This window comes from Callithrix jacchus, chromosome 10 (assembly GCF_049354715.1).
Source record: "Callithrix jacchus isolate 240 chromosome 10, calJac240_pri, whole genome shotgun sequence".
Lineage (NCBI taxonomy): Eukaryota > Metazoa > Chordata > Mammalia > Primates > Cebidae > Callithrix > Callithrix jacchus.
Window position 1 is genome coordinate 84,395,998 of NC_133511.1, and position 24,317 is coordinate 84,420,314.

Genomic DNA, 24,317 nt, shown 5'->3' on the forward strand with positions numbered 1-24,317 from the left:
AGGTAAACCAGGAATTCCTATTGGTTTGGATCCATTGCTGGTGAACTAGTATGATTTTTGGGGGGTGTTGATGAACCTTGTTGAGTCATATTACCAAGGTTGGTTTTCTGATTCCTTCTTAGCCTCCCGAGTAGCTGGGAATGCAGGCGTGTGCCACCACAGCCGGCTAATTTTTGTATTTTTTGGTAGAGACAGGGTTTCACCATGTCCAGGCTGGTCTCAAACTCCTGGCCTCAACTGATCTGCCTGCCTCGGTGTCCCAAAGTGCTGGGATTACAGGCATGAGCCACCAAGTCCAGCCAGTGATTTGCTTCACTTTGAACTCTGTAGTCAATCTGTACTTGACTCCAAAACAATTCATCTATTGAGGGAAAAAAAAAATTTAGGTTACAATGAATCTTTTTCTAACATGAAATTTTTCTTCTTAGTGGATATTTTGACATATGTAGTCTGGAAGATAAGTGGCTTGCCTGCAACTTGTGTAATTGGAAGTGGTTGTAATCTAGACTCTGCCCGTTTTCGTTATCTAATTGGAGAAAAGTTGGGTGTTCATCCCACAAGCTGCCATGGTTGGATTATTGGAGAACATGGTGATTCTAGTGGTAAGTTGAAATCTATTATCATTATGTGACTACCCTTACCTCTAATAATGCTTATTTTCTTTAAAGTTTTTTCCTGATATTAATATAGTTATGTAAGTTTAATTTTACTGTTATTTCCCTGGTATAACTTACTATTCTTTACTTTCAATCTTTTGCATCATTGATTTATCTATCTTTCATAAAATAGTCCATAAAGCATATAGCTGTTTTAATAGTCAATGAGTGTTTCTCTTATCTGTAATACTTTTTAATTTATTGCGATTTTTTTTAAAACGGCTTTATTAAGACATGATTTATGATATGGTTTGGGTCTATGTCCCTGCCCAAATCTCATGCTGAATTGTAATCCCCAGTGTGGGAAGTGGGGCCTGGTGGGAGGTGGTTGGATCATGGAGACAGGTTCTTATGGTTTAACACCATCCTCCTTGGTGCTGTTTTTACAATAGTGAGTTCTTGTGAGATCTGGTTGTTTAAAAGTGTGTAGCACTTCCCCCCATCTCCCTCCTCCTGCTGTAGCTATGTAAGATGCTCCTGCTCATGCTTCCCCTTCGCCTTCTTCCATGATTGAAAGTTTCCTGAGGTCTCCCAGGAAGACAAGCAGAAGCCAGCATTGTGCTTCCTGTACAGCTTGCAGAATTGTGAGCCAGTTAAACCTCTTTTCTTTATAAGTTGCCCAGTCTCAGGTATTTATTTATAGCAATATTGGAATGGACCAATATAATACACATACTATAAAGTTCAACCATCAAAATATATAATTCATGAGTTTCTAGTATATTCACAGAGTTATGCAAATATCACCACAATGTAAATATAGAATGCTTTCATCAGCCCAAAAAGAAATCCCCATTTTTTCCCCTACCCTAGCCCTAGGCAACCACTAATCTACTTTCTCACTTTGTAGATTTATTTATTCCAAATTTTTCATATAACTGAAACAATGCATGATTTTAACTATTCAGGCCATACCAACCTGTCTTTACTGAATTTAAACATTTAATCTCTGCTATAGGGTTAGAACTTTATACTTTTTACAGTGTTCTTTAATTATGTCATGTATGTAAATCTTCTTTCCATAATGGCAATGAACTCATTGAGAATAAAGACCATTTATTCAAACATTCATTCATGTATTCAAAACATTTAAAGTGCCCTTTTCTTTATATGCCAAGAGCCATAATATAATAAATATATTTATTTGATTTGGATAAATATTTCTTCAGCCAGAGCCTTACTTTGACCCTGTTGGCTCGTGTTATTATCCTAACACAGTTATTCTTCCTGAAGGTCATTAAAACTAATTTTCTCAGGTGTATTTTAATTTCTCACATTTAATATTCTATAATTTTATTTTTAGAAGACAGTATATTCTGGCTGGGTGTGGTGGCTCACGCCTGTAATCCCAGCACTTTGGGAGGCTGAGGTGGGCAGATCACGAGGTCAAGAGATCAAGACCATCCTGGCTGACATGATGAAACCCTGTCTCAACTAAAAAATACAAAAAGTAGCTGGGCATGGTGGCACGCGCCTGTAGTCCCAGCTGCTTGGGAAGCTGAGGCAGGAGAATTGCTTGAACCTGGGAGGTGGAGGTTGCAGTGAGCCAAGATTGCGCCACTGCACTCCAGCCTGGTGCCTGGCAACAGAGCGAACCTCTGTCTCAAAAAAAAAAAAGAAAAAAAACAGTATATTCCGATTAATATTAATTTGAACATATTTAGTATTCTATTTAGCATGATTTTTCTGTTTCCTTTCCCTTTTTCTGCTTTCCATTGGATCTACTTTCTTTAATTTCCTCATACTTTGGGTTATGCACTTACCTTGTAAATAGTTATCTATAAATTTTTAACATCAATACTTTACCTCAGATGATCAGTTTACTTACTCTTCTTTGGAATAATACAAAGATCTTAGAATGCTTTTAGTTTGATCATCGTCTTTTTTGTGATGTTGGCACCATTCTCTTTCTGTCATACATGTAATTATTAATTCATTTTCTGTAGCCATACTGTGCTTATATCCCCCAAACTAGTTATAATGATTATTGTTTCAGTAGTCAATGCTTGTTTTGATTCATGTACCAGTTTGCCAAATTTGCCAGGCAAAATTTTGTGTTGCTTATCTTTATTTTCTCCATCTAACTTCTTCCCTTGGATTCAATTTCTTTCTTCCTGAGCTATATCCTGTTGGTGTTGTCTCTATGACTCTTTTAGTCTCACCTTAGTCTGGAATGACATGTTAATTGGATATGAGATTCTAGATTGACAGTTATTCCTCCTTGACTCTTTATTCCTGTTGAGAAGCATGGTATTAATTTGATATTCTCTAACTGCTTATAATATTTAATCTTATCAGTCCTTTTTTATTTATATTGCACTTTGTATATTGCTTAAAAAATGTGTGTTACTTAAAAATGCCTCCTATACCACACAATTATAAATAAATTCTACTACATATTTTCTAACACCTTTATAATTTTATTTCTTACATCTCTTTTATGCATTTGAAACCTATTTTATGTATGGTGTAAGGTGATGTTTTAGGCCATTTTTGTGTTGCTATAAAGAAATACCTGGCCAGGCTGGGTGCGGTGGCTCACGCCTATAATCCCAGCACTTTGGGAGGCCGAGGCAGGTGGATCACGAGGTCAAGAGATCAAGACCATCCTGGTCAACATGGTGAATCCCCGTCTCTACTAAAAATACAGAAATTAGCTGGGCATGGTGCCATGCGCCTGTAGTCCCAGCTACTCGGGAGGCTGAGGCAGGAGAATTACTTGAACCCAGGAGGCGGAGGTTGCAGTGAGCCAAGATTACGCCATTGCACTCCAGCCTGGGTAACAAGAGTGAAACTCCATCTCAAAAAAAAAAAAAAAAAAGAGAGAGAAATACCTGGCCAAAAGTAGTGGCTCCTGCCTGTAATCCCAGCACTTTTGGAGGCCAAGGTGTGCAGATTACTTGAGGCCAGCTGGGAGTTTAAGACCAGCCTGGCCAACATAGCGAAACCCTGTTTCTACTAAAAATACAAAAAAAGTAGCTGGGTGTATTGGCATACACCTGTAATGCCAGCTACTCAGGAGGCTGAAACAGAAGAATCCCTTGAACCTGGGAGGTGGTCACAGTGAGCTGAGATAAAGCCACTATACTCCAGCTTGGGTGAAAAAAAAAGAAAGAAAGAAAAGAAATACCTGAGGCTGAGTAATTTATAAAGAAAAGAAGTTTTGGCTGGGTGCAGTGGCTCATGCCTATAATCCCAGCACTTTGGGAGGCCGAGGCTGGTGGATCACGAGGTCAAGAGATCGAGACCATCCTGGTCAACAAGGTGAAACCCCGTCTCTACTAAAAATAGAAAAATTAGCTGGGCATGGTGGTGCGTGCCTGTAGTCCCAACTGCTCTGGAGGCTGAGGCAGGAGAATTGCTTGAACCCAGGAGGCAGAGGTTGCGGTGAGCCAAGTTCATGCCACTGCACTCCAGTCTGGGTAACAAGAGCAGAACTCCATTTCAAAAAAAAAAGAAAAAAGAAAAGAGGTTTTGTCATTTTTTTTTTTAATTTTATGGAGTCTCGCTCTGTCGCCAGACTGGAGTGCGGTGGCTTGATCTCAGCTCGCAGCAACCTCCGCCTCCTGGGTTCAAGTGATTCTTCTGCTTCAGCCTCCTGGGTAGGTGGGAGTACAGGCATGTACCACCACGCCCAGCTAATTTTTTTGTAGTTTTAGTAGAGATGGGGTTTCACCATATTGGCCAGGATGGTCTCTCTCACTTGATCTCGTGATCCACTCGCCTTAGCCTCCCAAAGTGCTGGGATTATAGGCGTGAGTCACCGCGTCTGACCAAGAAAAGAGGTTTAATTTAGCTTGTGCTTCTGCAGGTTGTACAGGCATAGCTCCAACATATGCTCTTGATGAGGGCCTCAGGAAGTTTACAATAATAGCAGAAGGCAAAGGGGGAGTAGATGTGTCACGTGGTGAGGGTGGTAACAGGAGAGAGGAAGTGCCATACAATTTTAAACAGCCAGATCTCACATGAACTCAGAGTGAAAACTCATCAACAGGGAGATGATGCTAAGCTATTCATGAGGAATCTGAGCCCATGATCACACATTTCCCACTTCCAACCCTAGGGGTTACAATTTCAACATGAGATTTGAAAGGGACAAACATCTGAACCATATCAGGTGGCAGCCTAACTTAAAAAAACAACACTGAACTCAAACTCCTGTTGCAATATTGGGAAGAAGAGTTTATTTTGAGATCTGTATTTTTTAGTGCCCTTATGGAGTGGGGTGAATGTTGCTGGTGTTGCTCTGAAGACCCTGAACCCTAAATTAGGAACGGATTCAGACAAGGAAAACTGGAAAAATATCCATCAACAAGTTATTCAAAGGTAATATTACCTATTAAGTTTCTTAACGCCTTAATAATCAGTCTTAAGGATAAGTTTCACAGACAAAAATCAAGTAGTTGATTTTGCTTTTTGTGAGACAAATAACTCTAGGCTTCTGGAAATCACGAAATTCAGACTTACACATAGCTTTCTTTTGGGGGGCATTTTTCAAAAAGAGTAAGTACTTGTTCTTTTACAATTCATATATTTGAGGATAATAAAACCATAGTGATTATGAGCATGGACTTTGGAGCCAGGTTGTCCAGGTTTAAAACCTGCTTAATCATTCATTAGTGAGATGATACTGGGAAATTACTTGAAATATCAAAAGTTGTTTACTCATCTTCAAAATGGGGATCATTATAGAACCTACTTTATAGAGCTATTATAAAGAGTAAAAAAGTTAATACTAGATGTAAAATACTAGAACCATGCCAAGAACTTATTAAATGTTCATCATTTGACTTGATGAAACATTAAGCTAATGCAGATGTTCAGAAATCATTATGATTTTCTTATAAATGAAACATCTGACTCCATATATATTAGTCTGTTTTAAAATATATATGTATTAGTCTAAACAGCATGCAGGATTATCCTTCCTGCTTTAGCCAAGTTACATATTAGTAGAAGTTATACAACTTAAAAATTGCCTGGGCACGGTAGCTCATGCCTGTAATACCAGCACTTTGGGAGGCCATGGCGAATGGATCACCTGAGGTCAGGAGTTCGAGACTAGCCTGGTCAACATGGTAGAACCCTGTCTCTACTAAAAATACAAAAATTAGCTGGGTGTGGTGACAGGCACCTGTAATCCCAGCTACTTGGGAGGCTGAGCCAGGAGAATCGCTTGAACCTGGGAGGCAGAGGATGCAGTGAGCCAAGATTGCACCATTGCACTCCAGCTGGGGTGACAAGAGTGAAACTCCCATCTCAAAAAAAAAAAAAAGAACTTAAAAATCACTTTTGGATGTTCACAGCTTAGAATATTAAATTTACAAAAACCACAAGTCTACTATATCTATACTAATGATAACAATCCTACAAAAATGTGTAAGAGGCTGGGTGTAAGAGGCTCATGCCTGTAATCCCAACACTCAGGGAGGCCACAACAGGTAGATCACCTGAGGTCAGGAGTTCGAGACCAGCCCAGCCAACATGATGAAACCCTGTCTCTACTAAAAAAAAAAAAAAAAAAATTAGCCAGGTATGGTGGCATGCCTGTAATCCTAGTTATTTGTAAGGCTGAGGCAGGAGAATTGCTTGAACCCAGGAGGCAGAGGTTGCAGTGAGCCGAGATCAAGCCACTGCACTCCAGTCTGGGCGATAGAGCAAGACTCTGTCTCAGAAATAAAATAAAATATGTAAGTTAAAAACCAAAATGTGTAAGAATTAGAGCAGAGACTAAAAAGTAACATAACAAAAAAGTGATTATGAGTGAGTTTTGATTCTCTTAAGTGGCTTTTAGCTTTAAAAGTTTATATATATCATTTGGGTAGACTTGCAGTGGGAAAAAAACGTTTATATATATATATTTATTATAAAAAGTAACATGGTAACATTTATGAGTACAGAGTTTCAGTTTGGGAAGATGAAAATATTTGAGAGAGGATAGTGGTAATGACTGCACAGCAGTGTTAATGTACTTAATGCCACTGAACTGTATACTTCAAAAATGGTTTTTCAGTTGGTAAATAGTGTAAAAAAAAAAAAAGGAAAAAATTGTTAAGATGACAAATTTTACCACAGTTAAAAAAGGAGGCCGGGTGTGGTGGCTCATGCCTATAATCCCAGCACTTTGGGAGGCTGAGGCGGGTGGACCACGAGGTCAAGAGATCGAGACCATCCTGGTCAACTGGTGAAACCCTGTCTCTACTAAAAATACAAAAATTAGCTGGGCCTGGTGTCACGCACCTGTAGTCCAAGCTACTCAGGACGCTGAGGCAGGAGAATTGCTTGAACCCAGGAGGCAGAGGTGAGCCGAGATCGTGCCACTGCACTCCAGCCTGGGGAACAAGAGTGAAACTCAGTCTCAAAAAAAAAAAAAGGAGTTAAGGCTGGGTGCAGTGGCTCACACCTGTAATCCCAACACTTTGGGAGGCTGAGGCAGAAGGACTATTTGAGGCCAGGAGTTTCAGATCAGCAGGGGCAACAGAGTGAGATCATGTCTCCACAAATAAATTTTAAAAATTGGCCAGGTATGGTTGTATGCCTGTAGTGCCAGCTACTGAGTCAGGAAGATCACTTGAGCCCAGGGGTTTTAGGCTTAACTTGAACTCACAGAGGTATGATGACACCACTGCACTCCAGCTTGGACAGCAGAGCAAGATCCTGTCTCTAAAAAAAAAAAAAAATTGTTAACCAACAACAACAACAACAAAATTAAAAAATTAGCTAGATGTGGTGTTGCATACCGGTAGTCTCAGCTACCTGGGAGGTTGTGATGGGAGGCTTATTTTAGCCCAGAATGCAAGGTTGCAGTAAGCAGTGATAGTGCCAGTGAATTCCAACCTGGGCAACAGAGTGAGACCTTGTCTCATAAAAAACAAAAACAAAAATCAAACAACAACAAAATTAAAAGTATATAGCCACTAATTGTCTAAAATTCAGATGGTTCAGCTCAAAGGACATAATAGATTTTCACCTAACATTAAGTTTATCTAGCATGGTGAAAGGATACCAAGAAGAAAACACAGTATAGCATATCAGTATCTTCTTTAGAAAGTTTTTTTTTTTTTTTTGGTGACAGTGTCTCACTCTGTCACCAGGCTGGATTGCAGTGGCACAGTCTCGGCTCTCTGCAACCTCTGCCTCCCGGATTCAAGTGATTCTTCTGGCTCAGCCTCCCAAGGAGCTGGGACTACAGGTGCACGCCACCACACCCAGCCAATTTTTGTGTTTTTAGTAAAGACGGGGTTTCACCATGTTGACCAGGATGGTCTCAATCTCTTAACCTTGTGATCCCCCTGCCTCAGCCTCCCACACCGCTGGGATTTCAGACGTGAAATCAAGCGCAGCCCTTTAGAAGGTATTTCAGTACAGCCAGGTGTGGTGGCTCATGCCTGTAATCCCAGCACTTTGGGAGGCTGAGGTGGGTAGATGACTTAAGGTCAGGAGTTCAAGACCAGCCTGCCAACATGGTGAAACCCTATCTCTACTAAAAATACAAAAGTTAGCCAGGCTTGGTAGCGGGCACCTGTAATCCCAGCTATTCGGGAGGCTGAGGCATCACTTGAACCTGGGAGGTGGAGGTTGCTGTGAGCTGAGATTGTGCCACTGCACTCCAGCCTGGGTGCAGGAGACTCCATCTAAAGAAAAATAAAACAGTATTACAATGCTTGTTCACTGAAACAAGCATTTAACTTGCATTAATGCTTTATGTCTCCACATTTATATTAAAAATTCACACACAAATGAAAATGAGAAAACTACCAATACCTGATTTCTGTCCCCTATTTTTCCACTGACAATCATATGCTTAGGTACCTTTTGACCCCATGAAAAAAAAAATCTAACGTTCAGAACTACCAATAACAGGAAGAAGAGAATTTTTTTTTTTTTGAGAATGAAATGTTTTCCCATCATAGTGGATTCTTAAGCACGTTCTCCTCATACGTGGTGTGCTAGCTCTATGTCTTTTGACATAATTGTTACATGTTTGTCATGGATAGCACACAGGTTGGTGTCTTCAAAAAGGCCATTCAGATAGGCCTCACTTGCCTCCTGCAAAGCACTGATAGCTGTGCTCTGGAAGCGCAGATCTGTTTTAAAGTCCTGAGCAATTTCTCATACCAGACACTAGAAGGGACGTTTGCAAATCAGAAGTTCAGTGGACTTCTGATAATGTCTAATTTCATGGAGTGCCACAGTACCAGGACTGTAACAGTGAGGCTTCTTCACCTCTCCAGTAAAGGGTGCACTCTTGCCAGCGGCTTTTGTAGCCAGTTTCTTCCTGGGTGTTTTACCACTGGTCGATTTGTGGGCAGTACATTTTATACAAGCCATGTATAGAGACTTCCTTACTTACCCCACTTCTCCTTCGGCTGGAGCTCGGTGAGCAAGAGGCAGTGCTGGCATTGGAGAGCGACAGTGGCCTGGCGGCAGCTGCAAACACTAATTTTTATATTTTTAGTAGAGACAGGGTTTCACCATGTTGGCCAGACTGGTCTCGAAGTCCTGACCTCAGGCGATCTGTCTGCCTTGGCTTCCCAAAGCCACCATGCCTGTCCTGTTTTAGATTTCTAAAGCAAATTTATTTCTTTTTTTGGCCAAACTGTTTCCATAAGTATCACATCAATTGAAAGTTTTAGGTCAATTTACCGAAATACCTTTTACTTTGGTAATCATTATTGGTATGTTTTATTTTCTTAAATTCTCTTAAGGGAACCTACAAATGCTTCGTTTCACCAAATAGCTTTGGATGAGAGGTTAATACCTAGAAAACAAAATACGTGTTAATATTACAGTATATTTTCCTGTCCTTCTCAACAAAAATGTCCCTTATCCCCATATATTTTCAGCTATAGGGGCCATTGGAGATCAGTCTCCAGTAAATGCAGGGATCTAACTGGTCTGGAGGCCCATCCATACCCCCTACCCACTAAGGAACCTGTTTTAACCAATAGTGGTTTCCAAGTGTTATGGAGCAGCCCATCCACCCCCATAGGCAAGTCACAGTGTTGGTATTTTATCTACCTAGTCACTAATAATTGTACCACAGGGAATGGTAGTTTGTTGTTTTTTTTTTTTTTTAGACAAGGTTTGGCTCTGTTGCCCAGGCTGGAGTGCAGTGGCATAATCTTGGCTTACTGCAACCTCTGCCTCCCAGGCTCAAGCCATCTTCACACCAAAATCTCCTGAGTAGCTGAGAATACAGATGCATGCCACCATGCCTGGCTACTTTTTGTATTTTTTATAGTAATGGGGCTTCACCATGTTGCCCAGGATGGTCTTGAACTACTGAGCTAAAGCAATCTGCCCACCTCAGCCTCCCAAAGTGTTGGGATTACAGGTGTGAGCCACTGCATTCGGGCAGTTCCTTTTTAATTTGAGATACTTGCTTTCAGGGAACAAGGATTAAGATCACATTTCCCATTGAAGTGCTGTGTGATTTGAATACTAAATATTCCAATGTGTTTCAGGTCAGTACTTATCACTATTGGTCCTCTCAATTCTGCAGTATCTAAAATTAAATTATTTGCCTCTTGATAACTTAGCCAAGGATGTATAATTATAAACAGTCCTCAGGATCCTGCTAATATTTATTTTAAAACTTCTCAGCTCTTTTTACACAACAGCCTCTGATTTGCTGGTGTCTAACCACCAATTGCAGGGGAATAACATCACGATTTAATAGAACATCCTTACTCGTTCCCAAGAGGGCATTTGGTTTACAATGCCTATCAGTTTTTCTCTTAAAGTACCAGCCTTAAAACTATTTCTTCTGTTTGCTCCCTTTACCCTTTCTTTTACACCAGCAGTTTTATTTTCATCAGGATGGTTGGTAACAACTAAAGGATTATGTTTTTAGCCATTCTCAACTTTCTTCTCTTTCTCAATTCATTTTGTTAATACCTGAGAGGATAAATCTGTCATCCAGATTCAACTGGTGAGATGTGTCCCCAGTTATCTACTATAGAGCTTTCTTTACTTCAACTCACAGACAGTATGCTGTCAGTCAGGCGCTAGGCTCCCTCCCTCTCTTTCCTTTTACTTACCCCCAGAGTCTTGGCCTTATAGAATTGAGGGCCTAAAAGTACTTTTGTCATCAAAAGTACTGCATGGCCTCTGATAGTGGCCCTGGTTTTGGACTGATAGTCAAATCATAGGACACTACTGCAGGAACAGTCCAGGCCCAACCTCCCTGTGCTCAGGTGGTCCATATATAACTATGTATCAGCCTTATCTTTGGCAACCAAGTGTGTCATGTGCATTTCTGGGCCTTTAAAACTGGGTAGTTGTAAGACCTCCTGATATGAACGATATGCTGCAGTCTATGCTTCTTGTCCTATATCCTTTCTTAAATAAACTTAGTGCTAAATTGAAGCTTCTTAGTCCAACGATTTTGACTGTCAATCTAAACCTGAGGCCACTATTTGTAGCAATGCAAATATATAATAAATATTAATTGTAGAAAATAAGAAAATTCAAAAAGACAGAAAGAAGGCTCACCTGTAAACCTGTCATGTAAAAATAATCACTATTCATAACTTGGTGGGTTGATGCTGCTCTAAAGTTTATATAAAAATTTGCTTTTTACAAGCCAGAGATAAGAAAGTGCATAATGTTTAGTTTTGTGCTATTTTCCATTGAAAATGTATCATGAATATTTTCAATATTCATTTATTATTGATTTAGTGATATATTCTTAGAAAAATATATACACACAGATTACAACTATATAAATTTATACTGGCAGATTAGTAACAATTTTAAATGGTCAAAGAAATTTATATGTTAACTTTCAAGGTATTTAGCTTCTATGTTTGCATATTTAAGCAACAATAAAAAAATATTAAAAACTTAGGCTGGGCGCAGTGGCTTACATCTGTAATCCCATTACTTTGGGAGGCCGAGGTGGGTGGATCACCTGAGGTTGGGAGTTCGAGAACAGCCTGATTGATTAACATGAAGAAACCCCATCTCTACTAAGAAAAAAAAAATTACACAATTGGCCAGATGTGGTGGCGCATGCCTGTAATCCCAGCTACTCGGGAGGCTAAGGCAGGAGAATCACTTGAACCCAGGAGATGGAGGTTGCATTGAGCTGAGTTTCTGCTATTGTACTCCAGCCTGGGCAATAAGAGTGAAACTCTGTCTCAAAAAAATAAATAAATAAATAAAATAAAAACTAGTTTCATCTTGAGTGGCACATATGTCCTAGTATTCTGCCTTTATTATAAAAAGAAGGGTGAATTAATTTTTATTTAAAGTAAGTAGGCTGGGCACGGTGGCTCATGCCTGTAATACCAGCACTTGGGGAAGCTGAGGCAAGCAGATAACTTGAGCTCAGAAGTTTGATACCAGCCTGGGCAACATGGCAAAACCCCGTATCTACAAAAACATAAAAATTAGCCATGCATGGTGGCTCACACCTGTACTCCCAAGTAGCTACTTGGGAAGCTAAGGAGAGATGATCACATGAGCCCAGGAGGCAGAGGTTGCAGTGAGCCATAATCACACACCACTGCCCTCCAGCCTGGGCAAGGAAGCAGGACCCTGTCTCCAAAAAAAAAAATTCATCAATCAGGCCAGGTGCGGTGGCTCAAGCCTGTAACCCCAGCACTTTGGGAGGCTGAGGCAGGTGGATCACGAGGTCAAGAGATCGAGACCATCCTGGTCAACACGGTGAAACCCTGTCTCTATAAAAAATATAAAAAAATTAGCTGGGCATGGTGGCGCGCATCTGTAATCCCAGCTACTCGGGAGGCTGAGGCAGGAGAATTGCCTGAACCAAGGAGGCAGAGGTTGCGGTGAGCCGAGATCGTGCCATTGCACTCCAGCCTGGGTAACGAGAGCGAAAACTCCATCTCAAAAAAAAAATAAAATAAAATAAAATAAGTAAATAAAGTACGTAGTGAAGTTTTATGAGACCAGTATAGTAAGTTTTGTTGCCTATTTATAAAATTCTATAAGCAATCTATGAGAATATTTTAATATAGTAGCATTACATGTAGATTACTTCAAAATGGATGCTTGAAGACTATTATGTTTTCTCTGGGTTGACATTATGAATTTGATTTTCTTACTTTCTACAATTGTAGTGCCTATGAGATTATCAAGCTGAAGGGATATACCTCTTGGGCTATTGGACTGTCTGTGATGGATCTGGTGGGATCCATTTTGAAGAATCTTAGGCGAGTGCATCCAGTTTCCACCATGGTTAAGGTAGGCTTAAATTAAATCTTCATTTGTCATTCTTTCCTTTGATATTTATTGAGTCACTGCTGTGTGCCAGACAGTGTACAAGATGTTGAAGATATAATCGTGAATAAAAAATACAGAGACCTTGACTTCAGGTCAGGTCAAAAAAATACAGATACCTTGACCTAAGGAAGGGAATCCTAAAAGAGAACCAGGTTTGAAGATCACATTTACAGTTTTGGACACAGTTTTGGGCACTGGCATATAAGCAGTGTGAAGACAACTCAAACTAGCTTATGCAAAAAGAAAATATATTGGCTCATGTAACTCAAATGCCAGTGAGGCCAGAATCAGGTACTCAGACTATGTTATGAGAGCTGTCTTTTGTTTCTATTCTCTTGCCTCATCTTTTTCCTCTACTGGCTTCCAACTTATGCAGACTTTTTCCATGGGGCAACAAAGATGGTTCCCAGTAGCTGCAGGCTTAGATTCTGTACTTCCTCTGGCTGAGAACCACTGGAGTGAACTGAGGAAATTAAGACAAGTGTCAATAGCTATTTTTAGGAATTTGGCTGTGAGGGTAAGGAAAATCAGGGCAAGAAGTTTGTTTGTTTTTTACACAGATAAGATGCTTATGGTAAAGATCAGGTACCAAGGGAGATGATCAAGACAGAAGTGGTAAGCAGAGGGGGATGGAGTTGAGGACATAGATGTTGGCTCCTAAAAGGAGGAGGGGCAGGAGTTAACAAAGACAGAATGCCCACTGATGCATATAGATTTGTAAATTTGACATTGGAAGCATCTGATGACCTCTATTTTTAGTGAAAGGAGATAAAATTATCTAATAAGAGTCAAGGGAAGTATAGGGAATTCAGAGATTTGAGAAATTTGAAATAGTCTTTATGGATAATAGGAAAGAGAATTTGATTTTAAAAAACAAAGCAGAATTACTGTCATGCTTATTTGGGGTTGGTAAGCATTAATTAGTAATGTTAAATTTGTAATGTAAGTTAAAGATAAACTTTCTTGTGTGGTTTTTTCCCAGTGACTTGAGTGTAGGAATAGAGAAAGCACATAGCCAAATTCATTCAGGTTTGGGTTTTATTGGCAGAATGTGAAAGGAAAAGAGAGAGGCAGACAAGAGAGATTGGGCGAGGGAGAAAGAAGAAAGAGAGAGAGATTGAGAAAGAAAGAGATGCAAGCATTTTGGCCTATACAGTTGTGAATGGGTATAATATTCTGCTAAAAGCCACAAATTCAATACTTTTGTCCTTGAATATATCTACAGATGAATAAATTATAAAAATAAATAATTAAGAAATATTTATAAAAACTAAACATTAAAATGGGCAAAGGAGCTTAGGGTATGGCCAAAGGATTACAGAATGATGGATCATGGAACCTAAGTTGGGTATGGAGGAACCCCATAACAAGGTCCAGAGCAGGAGAATGGGAATGGGAGCAGAAGGTTCCACAAGCTAAAAAGGTCTAGAAACTGGAAAGAAAGGGAATTTTGGTTGGATTATTCATATGTATATTGAAGTCAACAAGGATAATGGCAGTAATTGGGATAGACAGGGAAGACTGTGAGCCATATGTCAGTCTTGTGAATGAGATGGAATAAGTAGGAGGTTAGTAAATGGTTATTAGAAAGGGAAGAAGAGCTAAATTAGATCCTCAAAAAAAAATAGTGATAATATATTTTGTTTTTATAAGAGCAGGGGATGATTTGGAAGAGGGTCCAAGCGCAGTGGCTCACACCTGTAATCCCAGCACTTTGGGAGGCTGAGGTGGGTGGATCACTTGATATCAGGAGTTCGAGACCAGCTGGTCAACCTGGTGAAACCCCGCCTCTGCTAAAAAGACAAAAATTAGCCAGGTATGGTGGTGCACGCCTGCAATCCCAGCTACTTGGGCAGCTGAGGCAGGAGAATTGCTTGAACCCAGGAAATGCAAGTTGCAGTGAGCCAAGATTGTGCCACTGCAGTCTAGCCTGGGCAACAGAATGAGACTCCGTCTCAAAAAAAAAAAAAAGATTTTGAAGAGGCAATGAACAGTACACAATAGATACCACACACACCTTCTTTTCAGAGGATGCAGAACCTATGGGAGAATAAGCAACTACCCCTCTGAACTCTGGAGAAAGAGTCAGGGAAGTGTCAAATGAGTAATCAATTAAGAGACTGAGTAATATGGGAATTGAATAGCCTTTACTGAACAAGTCAATGGACGAGTTATATTTTATTTTAATGTAATTTTTATTTATTTTTTGTGGGGGGGCATGGAGTCTCACTTTTTTGCCCAGGTTTGAGTGTGATCCTGGCTCACTGCAACGTCCGCCTCCTGGGCTCAAGCAATTCTCCTGCCTTACCCTCCCAAGTAACTGGGATTACAGGTGTGCACCACCACACCTAGCTAATTTTTGTATTTTTAGTAGAGATGGGGTTTTGTCCTGCTGCCAGGCTGATCTTGAACTCCTGACCTGAAGCTATCCACCCACCTCAGCTTCCCAAAGTGCTGGCAATACAGGCATGACCCACTGTGTCCAGCTGAGTTATATTTTATAGGGAACATATAAACATTTGACATTACAAGCAGAATAATTTGTATATTCCTTTTTATTTCTTTCTCAGTTACTTCACTTTTACTATGTCACATTTTCACCAAATCAAGATGTGCAGAGTTTATTTCATATTAATGTATAACTGGATTGTTTTGTCAAATAAATAGGGAATTATCTTTAAACCATCTCTCTATTTCACAGTCAGTCTAAGAGCACATGAGAGCAAGTTCTAGTATATCCAGGGGAACTTATAACCAACCAGGCATAAAGCTTAAAGGGAAAAGGCCAGGCTGAGGGGCCTAGCAGCAGATCACCATTAGCATGCAGGGCTAGGCTTGGTCCCAAGATTCAGGCAGCAGCCCTTGTTCCCAGCCCACCCAGCAGTCCTCAGATGGCATGATGGATGGACATGAATTCTTGAATTCCAGTCTGAGATGCCTCTTCTAGAGGAAAGAGAGATGACAGGAGGCAAAGGAAAACCAATTCTGGAAATACCAGTAGAGAAGCAGAGGGACTTCTTCCCCTGCCACCATGGCCTTGCCTCTGATTACACCCATGGAAGCTCATGTTAAAGCTCCAAATGTCACACAGAGGTGGCAACAGAATGATCAAGGATCGGAGAGGGAGTTTGAGACCAACCTCGGCAACATAACAAGACTCCATCTCTATAAAAAATGAAAAGGAAAATAGACAGGCATGGTGGTGTGTGCTACTTGGGAGGCTGAGGTGGGAGGATTGCTTGAGCCCAGGAGGTTCAGGCTACACTGAGCTATAACTGCACCACTGCACTCCAGCCTGGTGACACAGCAAGACGCTGTCTCTTAAAAAAAAAAAAAAAAAAAAAAAAGGATAGAGAAGGGAATTTGAGTATGACTGTGGCTGTAGCCTGGCTGAATAGAATATGGGTTGACAGTCTGACAAGACAGTGGCCTTCCACTGGTAGGCAGATGCCAAAGTGGAAGGAACATAAGTAGTTCCTGGCAGGTCACCCTCAGGGATGGCACTTGGCTGATTTGATGGAGCTTATGAGGTTGAGTGTAAAGTGGCTACCAAAATGAGGGAGCTGTACTATGGTAGAGGAGGTTAACCAGAGAATCCCTCTGTGGGGAGAGGTTACTAGAGCAAAACAGGAACAAGGGACACACCTTGTGTTCCTGAGGAAGAGCCCCAAAGATGGTGAGAGGGAAGCTGGCTGAATAGCGCCTGTGGGCTCTGTAGCATGGAAAGTTGTGAGGCACTGCTCCAGAGTCAAGGGGCCTCTGCTCTTCCTTCAACACTATTCCTGGTAACTGTTGATAATAAGACCTGGAGAAGAACAAGGCCCTCCTATCTCCCACAACCCCAGACTCAGCCCCAAGGAGAGGATTAAAGAGTGATGAGTCGTAGGAGGCAGGGAAGTATGAGGGGTCTGCTGGGTCTCCTTTTATTTTATTTATTTATTTGAAATGGAGTCTCGCTCTGTCACCAGGCTAGAGTGTAGTGGCACAATCTCTGCTCACTGTAGCCTCCACCTCTTGGGTTCAAGTGATTCTCCTGCCTCATCCTCCTGAGTAGCTGGGATTACAGGCATGCGCCACCACACCTGGCTAATTTTTGTATTTTTAGTAGAGATGGGGTTTCACCATGTTGGTCAGGCTGGTCTCGAACTCCTGACCTTGTGATCTGCCTGCCTTGGCCTCCCAAAGTGCTGGGATTACAGGTGTGAGCCACCATGCCTGATTTTGAGTCTTCTTTTAAATTTTTAATTTTTTGGGATACACTGAGTACTTCTATCTTCCAAGACCAGGGAGAGGGTAGTATGGAGGTGGTGGAAGCTGATACATGCCCATGTAGATGTTGTGTGAATTGCCCAGGGTGTAATAGGCTCTGGCAGCTGCTGCTTGGCTTTGGTTGCAGGAGTGGAGGGAATTGTGGGGCTTCTATCAAGAGGTTTCAGGGCCCCAGGATAGGGCAGTGCCATGGGATTGCACCTGTCTCATGGCCCTATCCCTGATGGGAGGTCCTGGATAGAACTCAGGTGGAGGTGGTGGGTAGGAGTACAGAAGGGCAGGAGTATATTCCATTGCAACTGGTGATGGGAGGCACAGGCCCACCAGGCATGTAAAGAGTATCTATAGGCTCCACTGGGGGCTCACCTCTGGAGGCTTAAAATGCCACCTGTAGGCCAGGCGTGGTGGCTCATGCCTGGAATCCCAGCACTTTTTGGGAGGCTGAGGCAGGTGGCTCACCTGAGGTCAGGAGTTCAAGACCAGCCTGGCCAACATGCTGAAACCCCATCTCTACTAAAAATACAAAATGTAGCTGGGCATGGTAGCACATGCCTGTAATCCCAGCTACTTGGGAGGCTGAGGCAGAAGAATTCATTGAACCTGGGAGGTGGAGGTTGTGGTAAGCTGAGATTATGCCATTGCACTCCAGCCTGGGCAAAAAGAGCAAAGCTTCCATCTCAAAAAAAAAAAAAAAGCCACCTGTAGCACCCATTGTCCAAACTATTGAGTTTGGACAATGGGTGCTAAAAAATTAGCTGTGTATGTTAGTGCATGCCTGTAATCCCAGCTACTCGGGAGGCGGAGGCAGGAGAATCACTTGAACCCAGGAGGCAGAGGTTGTGGTGAGCCAAGATTGTGCCATTGCACTCCAGGGTAAAAAGAGTGAAACTCTGTCTCAAAAAAAAAAAAAAAGAAGAAGAAGAAAAAAGAATTAGCTTTTATGTTTTGTAAAATGAGAGACTCATGAAATAATTGAACTCACCACCACCTGGAATTTTAGTTGACATAGTGACTCCACCTAATAATTGTACTAGCTCTCCAGCAATGGTTTCTTAACCAAAATGGAAATTCACAAATGACAGATAAAGAATTCAAAGCAGGAATTGCCAGGAAGCTCAATGAGATCCAAGATAAGGTTGAAAATTAACACAAAGAAACTTTTAAGCAATCTAGGAAATGAAGGAAGAGATAAACATATTAAAAAGAAATCAGTCCGAGTTTCTGGAATTAAAAATCTTAGCTAAGGAATTTCAAAATACAATTGAAAACCGTATCACTTTACTGGAAGAAGCAGAAGAATTTCAGAGCTTGAAGACTGGTCTTTTGAACTAACCTAGTCTGACAAAAATAAAGAGAAATAATTTTATAAAATGAGCAAAGTCTTTGAGAAATATGGGATTATGTAAAGTGACCAAACATATGAATTACTGGCATTCTAAGGAAGAAGTAGAAAATGGAAGCGACCTGCAAAGTATATTTGAGGGAATAATTCAAGAAAACTTTCCTAATATTGCTAGAGAGGTAGATACCCAGATACAAGAATCCAGAGAACACCTGCAAGATACTATACAAAACAGACATCACCAAGGGATATAGTCACCTGAATGTTCAAGGTCAACGCTAAATAAAAGAAAAATCTTAAAGGCAGCTAGAGAAAAAGGGTAAATCACTTACCAAGGGAACCATATCAGGCTAACAGCAGACTTCTTGGCATAAACCTTACAAACCAGGAGAAATTGAGGATTTTTTTTTTTGACCCCGAGTCTCACTCTGTCACCCAGAATGGAATGCACTGGCACTATCTCAGCTCACTGCAGCCTCTGCCTCCTGGGTTCAAGCAATTCTCCTGCCTCAGCCTTCTGAGTAGCTGGGACTACAGGTGTGTGCTGCCATGCCAGGCTAAGTTTTGTATTTTTAGTAGAGATGGGGTTTCACTATGTCGCCCAGGCTCATCTCCAATTACTGGCCTTAAGTGATCTGCAGGCTTCAGCCTCCCAAAGTGCTGGGATTACAGGTGTGAGCTACCATGTCTGGTTGAGGACCTATTCTCAGCATTCTTAAAAAAAAAAAAATTCCAAACAAGAATTTTATATTCTGCCAAACTAAGCTTCATAAGTGAAGTTGAAATGTAATCTTTCTTAGACAAGCAAGTAATAAAGGAATTTGCTACCACTAGACCAACCTTACAAGAGACCTTTAAACATGGATACAAAAGAGCGATACCCACTACTACACAAACATACTTAAGTACATGGCCCGTAGACCCTCTAAAGCAAAAACACAATAGAAACTACTAAGTGAACAGCTAACAATTTTACAATAGGTTCAGAACCTCACATGTCAAGCTCTCTGCTGTAAAGGTATAAAGCAGAGCCTTCCCAGTCACCACCTGCTTCAGTGTTGCCTTAATGTAGTTTGGACTAAACATAAGCTGCTTGATCCTCATAGTCCTTCATCTGATAAAATGGCATCATGAAGGACTGCATGGCATCCTTCCTTGGGACAGAAAGATGACCTGGTAAGGAATAAGGTAAATTGTACCTTTCTGGTCCTTCTAAAGGCCTCTGGCATCTTGTTTATGTCATTGAATGTAAGCTCCACATGGCCATAGGACGTAAGGCTGCTCTTGCTTTTGCTGCTCATCACTCTGCTGCCCTCTGAGCAATGCACATTGAGTGCCTTAGTCTCTACTATGTACTCTTATTCTGATGCCCTTTTGCACAGCTTCTTTTCCATATCCGGGTACTTGAACAATAATCTACTTTTGCCTTTCAGGGATTATATGGAATAAAAGAAGAACTCTTTCTCAGTCTCCCTTGTGTCTTGGGGCGGAATGGTGTCTCAGATGTTGTGAAAATTAACCTGAATCCTGAGGAGGAGGCCCTTTTCAAGAAGAGTGCAGAAACACTTTTGAATATTCAAAAGGATCTGATATTTTAAAGCCTTCTAATGTTCTACTGTTTGGAGAAAGAGGATAATTGACTGTATAAATTTTGAAAGTATTTTCATTTGATCTTTAAAAAATAAAAATTGGAGACCTATGACATAACTCCACTCTCTCAAGATTAGAACAAGGAAAGTCTCTTTAAGACTCCTTTATAGCTCTATTCTAATGATACCCAATCTGTACAGGTGTAAGTTATACTTCTGAGGTGTCATATATGTAAGAATGCCTTCAGATGTAGAATATGTATAATCATTATAATATAGAACTTTGATTCTTTTCACAAACCCCTTTTCCTAGTATTACAATTTTATTTTGTACTTTTGTCCATTAGAGTATCAGCATATTCATTTCATATTGCATTAGTGTCATATGTTTATATATAATCATTATAAATGTGGCTGGGCATGGTAGCTCATGCTTGTAATCCCAGCACTTTGGGAGGCCAAGGTGGGTGGATCACCTGAGGTCAGGAGTTCGAGACCAGCCTGGCCAACATGGTGAAACCCTATCTCTATTGAAAATACAAAAAAATTAGCCAGGCACAGTGTTGGGTACCTGTAATTCCAGCTTTTTGGTATATATGGTCTTAAAAATAAGCATTTATCATTACTTTTTTTCAAGACAGTGTCGCTTTGTTGCCCAGGCGGAGTGCAGTGGTGCAATCTCAGCTCACTGCAGCCTCCACCTCCTGGGTTCAAATGATTCTCCTGCCTCAGCCTCTTGAGTAGATGGGATTACAGGCACACACCACCACGCCCAGCTAATTTTTGTATTTTTAGTAGAGACAGGATTTCATCATGTTGGCCAGGCTCGTCTCAAACTCCTGACCTCAAGTGATCTGCCTGCCTCAGCCTCCTAAAATGCTGGGATTACAGGTGTGAGCAACTCCACCCAGCAGATTATTGACTAATATTTGATAATAGTCATTATTAGCTCCCTTTTAGTGTCTAAAGGTGAAGTGCTTCTACTGACTTATATAGTTACCGAGTACCAGCTTGGTCAGGAGACCCCCCCACCCAGGCGGCACTGAAGGTAATGAGATGCAGACACCCAGATAGAACAACAGAGTGGATCTCTCTAGGGAACCAGCAGCCTATCAAACTGAGAGCCTCAGGGGCTGACAGCATTCCAGGCTGAAGGCCCTGAGCAGATTCTCATCCATGTATTCTCTCTTAACAGGTGATTCTTATTAATAAACTGGTGTTCTGTATTTACTCATAACTCATAAATATTCCGAGTAGGCAGCTGTTACCTGCCTACTACTAATTACAAACTAAAAGGTATTCTCCACAAGAAAGCCACGGGGGTGGAGCAAACTGAATGTTTCTCAACATATAGTATATACATACATATGAAATATTTCCTTGATTCTGCAAAGAATTTAAGGCAGCTATTGGAACTATACAATACAATAAAAAACTAAGAAATCGATATCAAGATAATTTACCATTTTTTTTTCTTTTTTTAGACAAGGTCTTGTTCTGTCACCCAGGCTGGAGTGCAGGGGTATAATTGTGGCTCACTGCAACCTTGAACTTGAGTGCTCAACAGATCCTCCCACCTTAGCCTCCTGAGTAGGTGGGACTACAAGCATATGCCACCACATCCTGCAAATTTTCTTTTTTTTTTTGGAGAAAAGGTTTAGCCATGTTGCTCAGGCTGGTCTTCAACTCCTGGGCTCAAGGGGTCCTCCTGCCTTGGCCTCCCAAAGTGCTGGGATTACAGGCATGAGCCACCACTCCTGGCCAATTTACAAATTATGACTAAAACTAGACCAGTGGAAAAGATTAGAAGGTAGATATGCAGACCCTGAGGACTCAGATGACTAGTGGAGGCAGATTCATTTGGTCAGAGTGTCATGGTTTACCCTCATAGTTGATTATTCTTGCTGTCTTGATAGCTTTCATTCTGGTCATCTATTCCTGAACATGATTAGTTTCCCATTATTTTATTCTTTTCCCTTTTTCTTCAGAATCTTCCCTTGAATGTATAAAATTATTATCAGTTAGGATGGGGGCAAGGGGAGTCTTCTGTGGGTTTTGGCTTTTTTCAAAGCTCATTTGTACATCAAAACTTCATTTTAGGAAATTCTTGCAGAGATTACAAGGCTGAAAAATTGATAACAGTTTCTACAGGGAACATTCTAATGAGTAAAACTGCTCTACATCATGTATTCTCAACAGGCCAATTTTTTCCTTAAGTGGCTGAAAATTGGTTGTGGGGAGGAGGGAGGAAGGAAAATATTTTTTTTTAAATCTTAGATATTACAAGAGTTTGGCTCTCCAAAGCTCAACCCTGCTTGACCAAATCTTAACTCCTTAATACGTAATTTCATGATGGGGGGTGCAAAACAATTAGGGGGAAAATATCTACAAAGGCTCTTGAGGGAATGATAATGAAAAAAGACTGAAAAACACTGCTCTACGTTTTAGAAAAATTTGTCAACGTGTATCACTATATTAGGGTTCTCTAGCGGGACAGAACTAATAGGAGGTATATATATATACACACACGCAAGTTTAATGAGGAGTATTAACTCACATGATCACAAGGTGAGGTCCCACAATAGGCAAGCGGAGGAGCAAGGAAGCCAATCGGAGTTCCAAAGCTGAAGAACTAGGAGTCTGATGTTTGAGGGCAGGAAGCATCCAGCATAGAAGAAAGATGAAGGCTGGAAGACTTAGCCAATCTAGTCCTTCCGCGTTCTTCTGCCTACTTTTATCCCAGGTGTGCATCTGACTAGATGGTGCTCATCCAGATAGAGGGTGGGTTTGTCTTTCCCAGCCCACTGACTCAAATGTTAATTCCCTGTGGCAACACCCTCACAGACACACCCAGATCAACACTTTGTATCCTTCAGTCCAATCAAGTTGACACCTAATATTAACCATCAAAATTACATGATTCACAAATGAGTTACAAAACAGGTAAAATGTGGTAAGAGAAATAGAAACCTTGGTTTAATTCCAGACCGATTTTGGAGTCTACATTTTTATTTTTTATTTTTGAGATGTAGTCTCACTCTGTCATCCAGGCTGGAGTGCAGTGTCATGATATCGGCTCACTGCAACCTCCACCTCCCAGGTTCAAGCAATTCTCCTGCCTCGGCCTCCAGAGTAGCTGGGATTACAGGCTTGTGCCACCACGGCAGGCTAATTTTGTGTTTTTAGTAGATGGGGTTTCTTCATGTTGGCTGGTCTTGAACTCCTGACCTCAGGTAATCCACCCGCCTCAGCCTCCCAAAGTGTGGATTTAACTACTTAATGAGTTGAGCTTTTCCTTCACCTTGTAAAAATGGTTATCAATTGGCACTCATCAAATTCTTCAGGTTTCATATTGTTTTTCAAAATTCCTTTTGCAAACAGAGTTTTGTTGTCATTGTTGTTTTGAAATGGTCTCGCTCTGTCACCCAGACTGGCGTGCAGTGGCACGATCTCAGCTCGCTGCAACCTCTGCCTCCCAGGTTCATAAATGATTCTTGTGTCTGAGCTTCCCAAGTAGCTGGGATTACAGGTGTGCGCCACCATGCCCAGCTGATTTTTGTATTTTTAGTAGAGAGGCGGTTTCACCGTGTTGGCCAGGCTGGTTTCGAACTCTTGACCTCGGGAAATCCACCCGCCTCGACCTTCCAGAGTGCTGGGATTACAGGCTTGAGCCACCGCGCCAGGGCCAGAGTTTTAAATTTTTACTTTTTCTACTTTAGCTCACAGCTGAGGTTGTAATAAGTAGTCTTGAGGTCCCTTTCTCCTACCATGCTGGGGAAAAATTTCCAAATGAGAGTCAAAAAGACCTTTTTAGATACATCCAGACAAGATTTTGTTAGAAATAAAATTACTTGGGCTCTCTGGTGGATGGGTTCTAGGCAAACAACTCCGCCTGACACCAGAGGCCCTGCAGTGCATTGTGCCTGCCGTACCTCGCGCCTCTTTTGCAGCTGGTCAACCACCTACCTCGCAGCGTGTCCACCTGCACGCGGGGGCGGGGCAGGCAGGCAGAGGCGCAGGCGCAGTGCTCCACAGCCTGCTTCTGGCCTCTCACCTGCCAGGCCTCACACCTGCTGGGCATCATACCTGCGATGCCTGCACGAGCTGGGTGCGGTGTGCGCAGCTGCATTAAAGCGGTGACCACGGTCCGTCAGTCCGTGGTTGACCTTCGTGCCTTGACGAGCTTTACTCCATTCTCTTTCTTCACCT

At 41.4% G+C, this 24,317-nt stretch overlaps 1 protein-coding gene across 3 annotated transcripts in view; it reads left to right on the forward strand.

Moving 5' to 3' along the window:
* Positions 1 to 21,334, forward strand: part of LDHC (lactate dehydrogenase C) — a 44,082-nt gene extending 22,748 nt beyond the window's left edge. For 2 of the 3 annotated variants that reach the window (XM_035265967.3, XM_009007798.5), the window contains exons 5-8: positions 429 to 602; positions 4,865 to 4,982; positions 12,746 to 12,869; positions 19,953 to 20,408. In XM_035265967.3, the coding sequence (XP_035121858.1) occupies positions 429 to 602; positions 4,865 to 4,982; positions 12,746 to 12,869; positions 19,953 to 20,117 (581 nt within the window). In that variant the 3' untranslated portion in view covers positions 20,118 to 20,408. Of the gene's footprint in view, positions 1 to 428; positions 603 to 4,864; positions 4,983 to 12,745; positions 12,870 to 19,952 lie in introns of all 3 variants that reach the window. The other variant, XM_009007797.5, reaches the window with a different exon arrangement.
* The last annotated feature ends 2,983 nt before the right edge of the window (positions 21,335 to 24,317 follow it).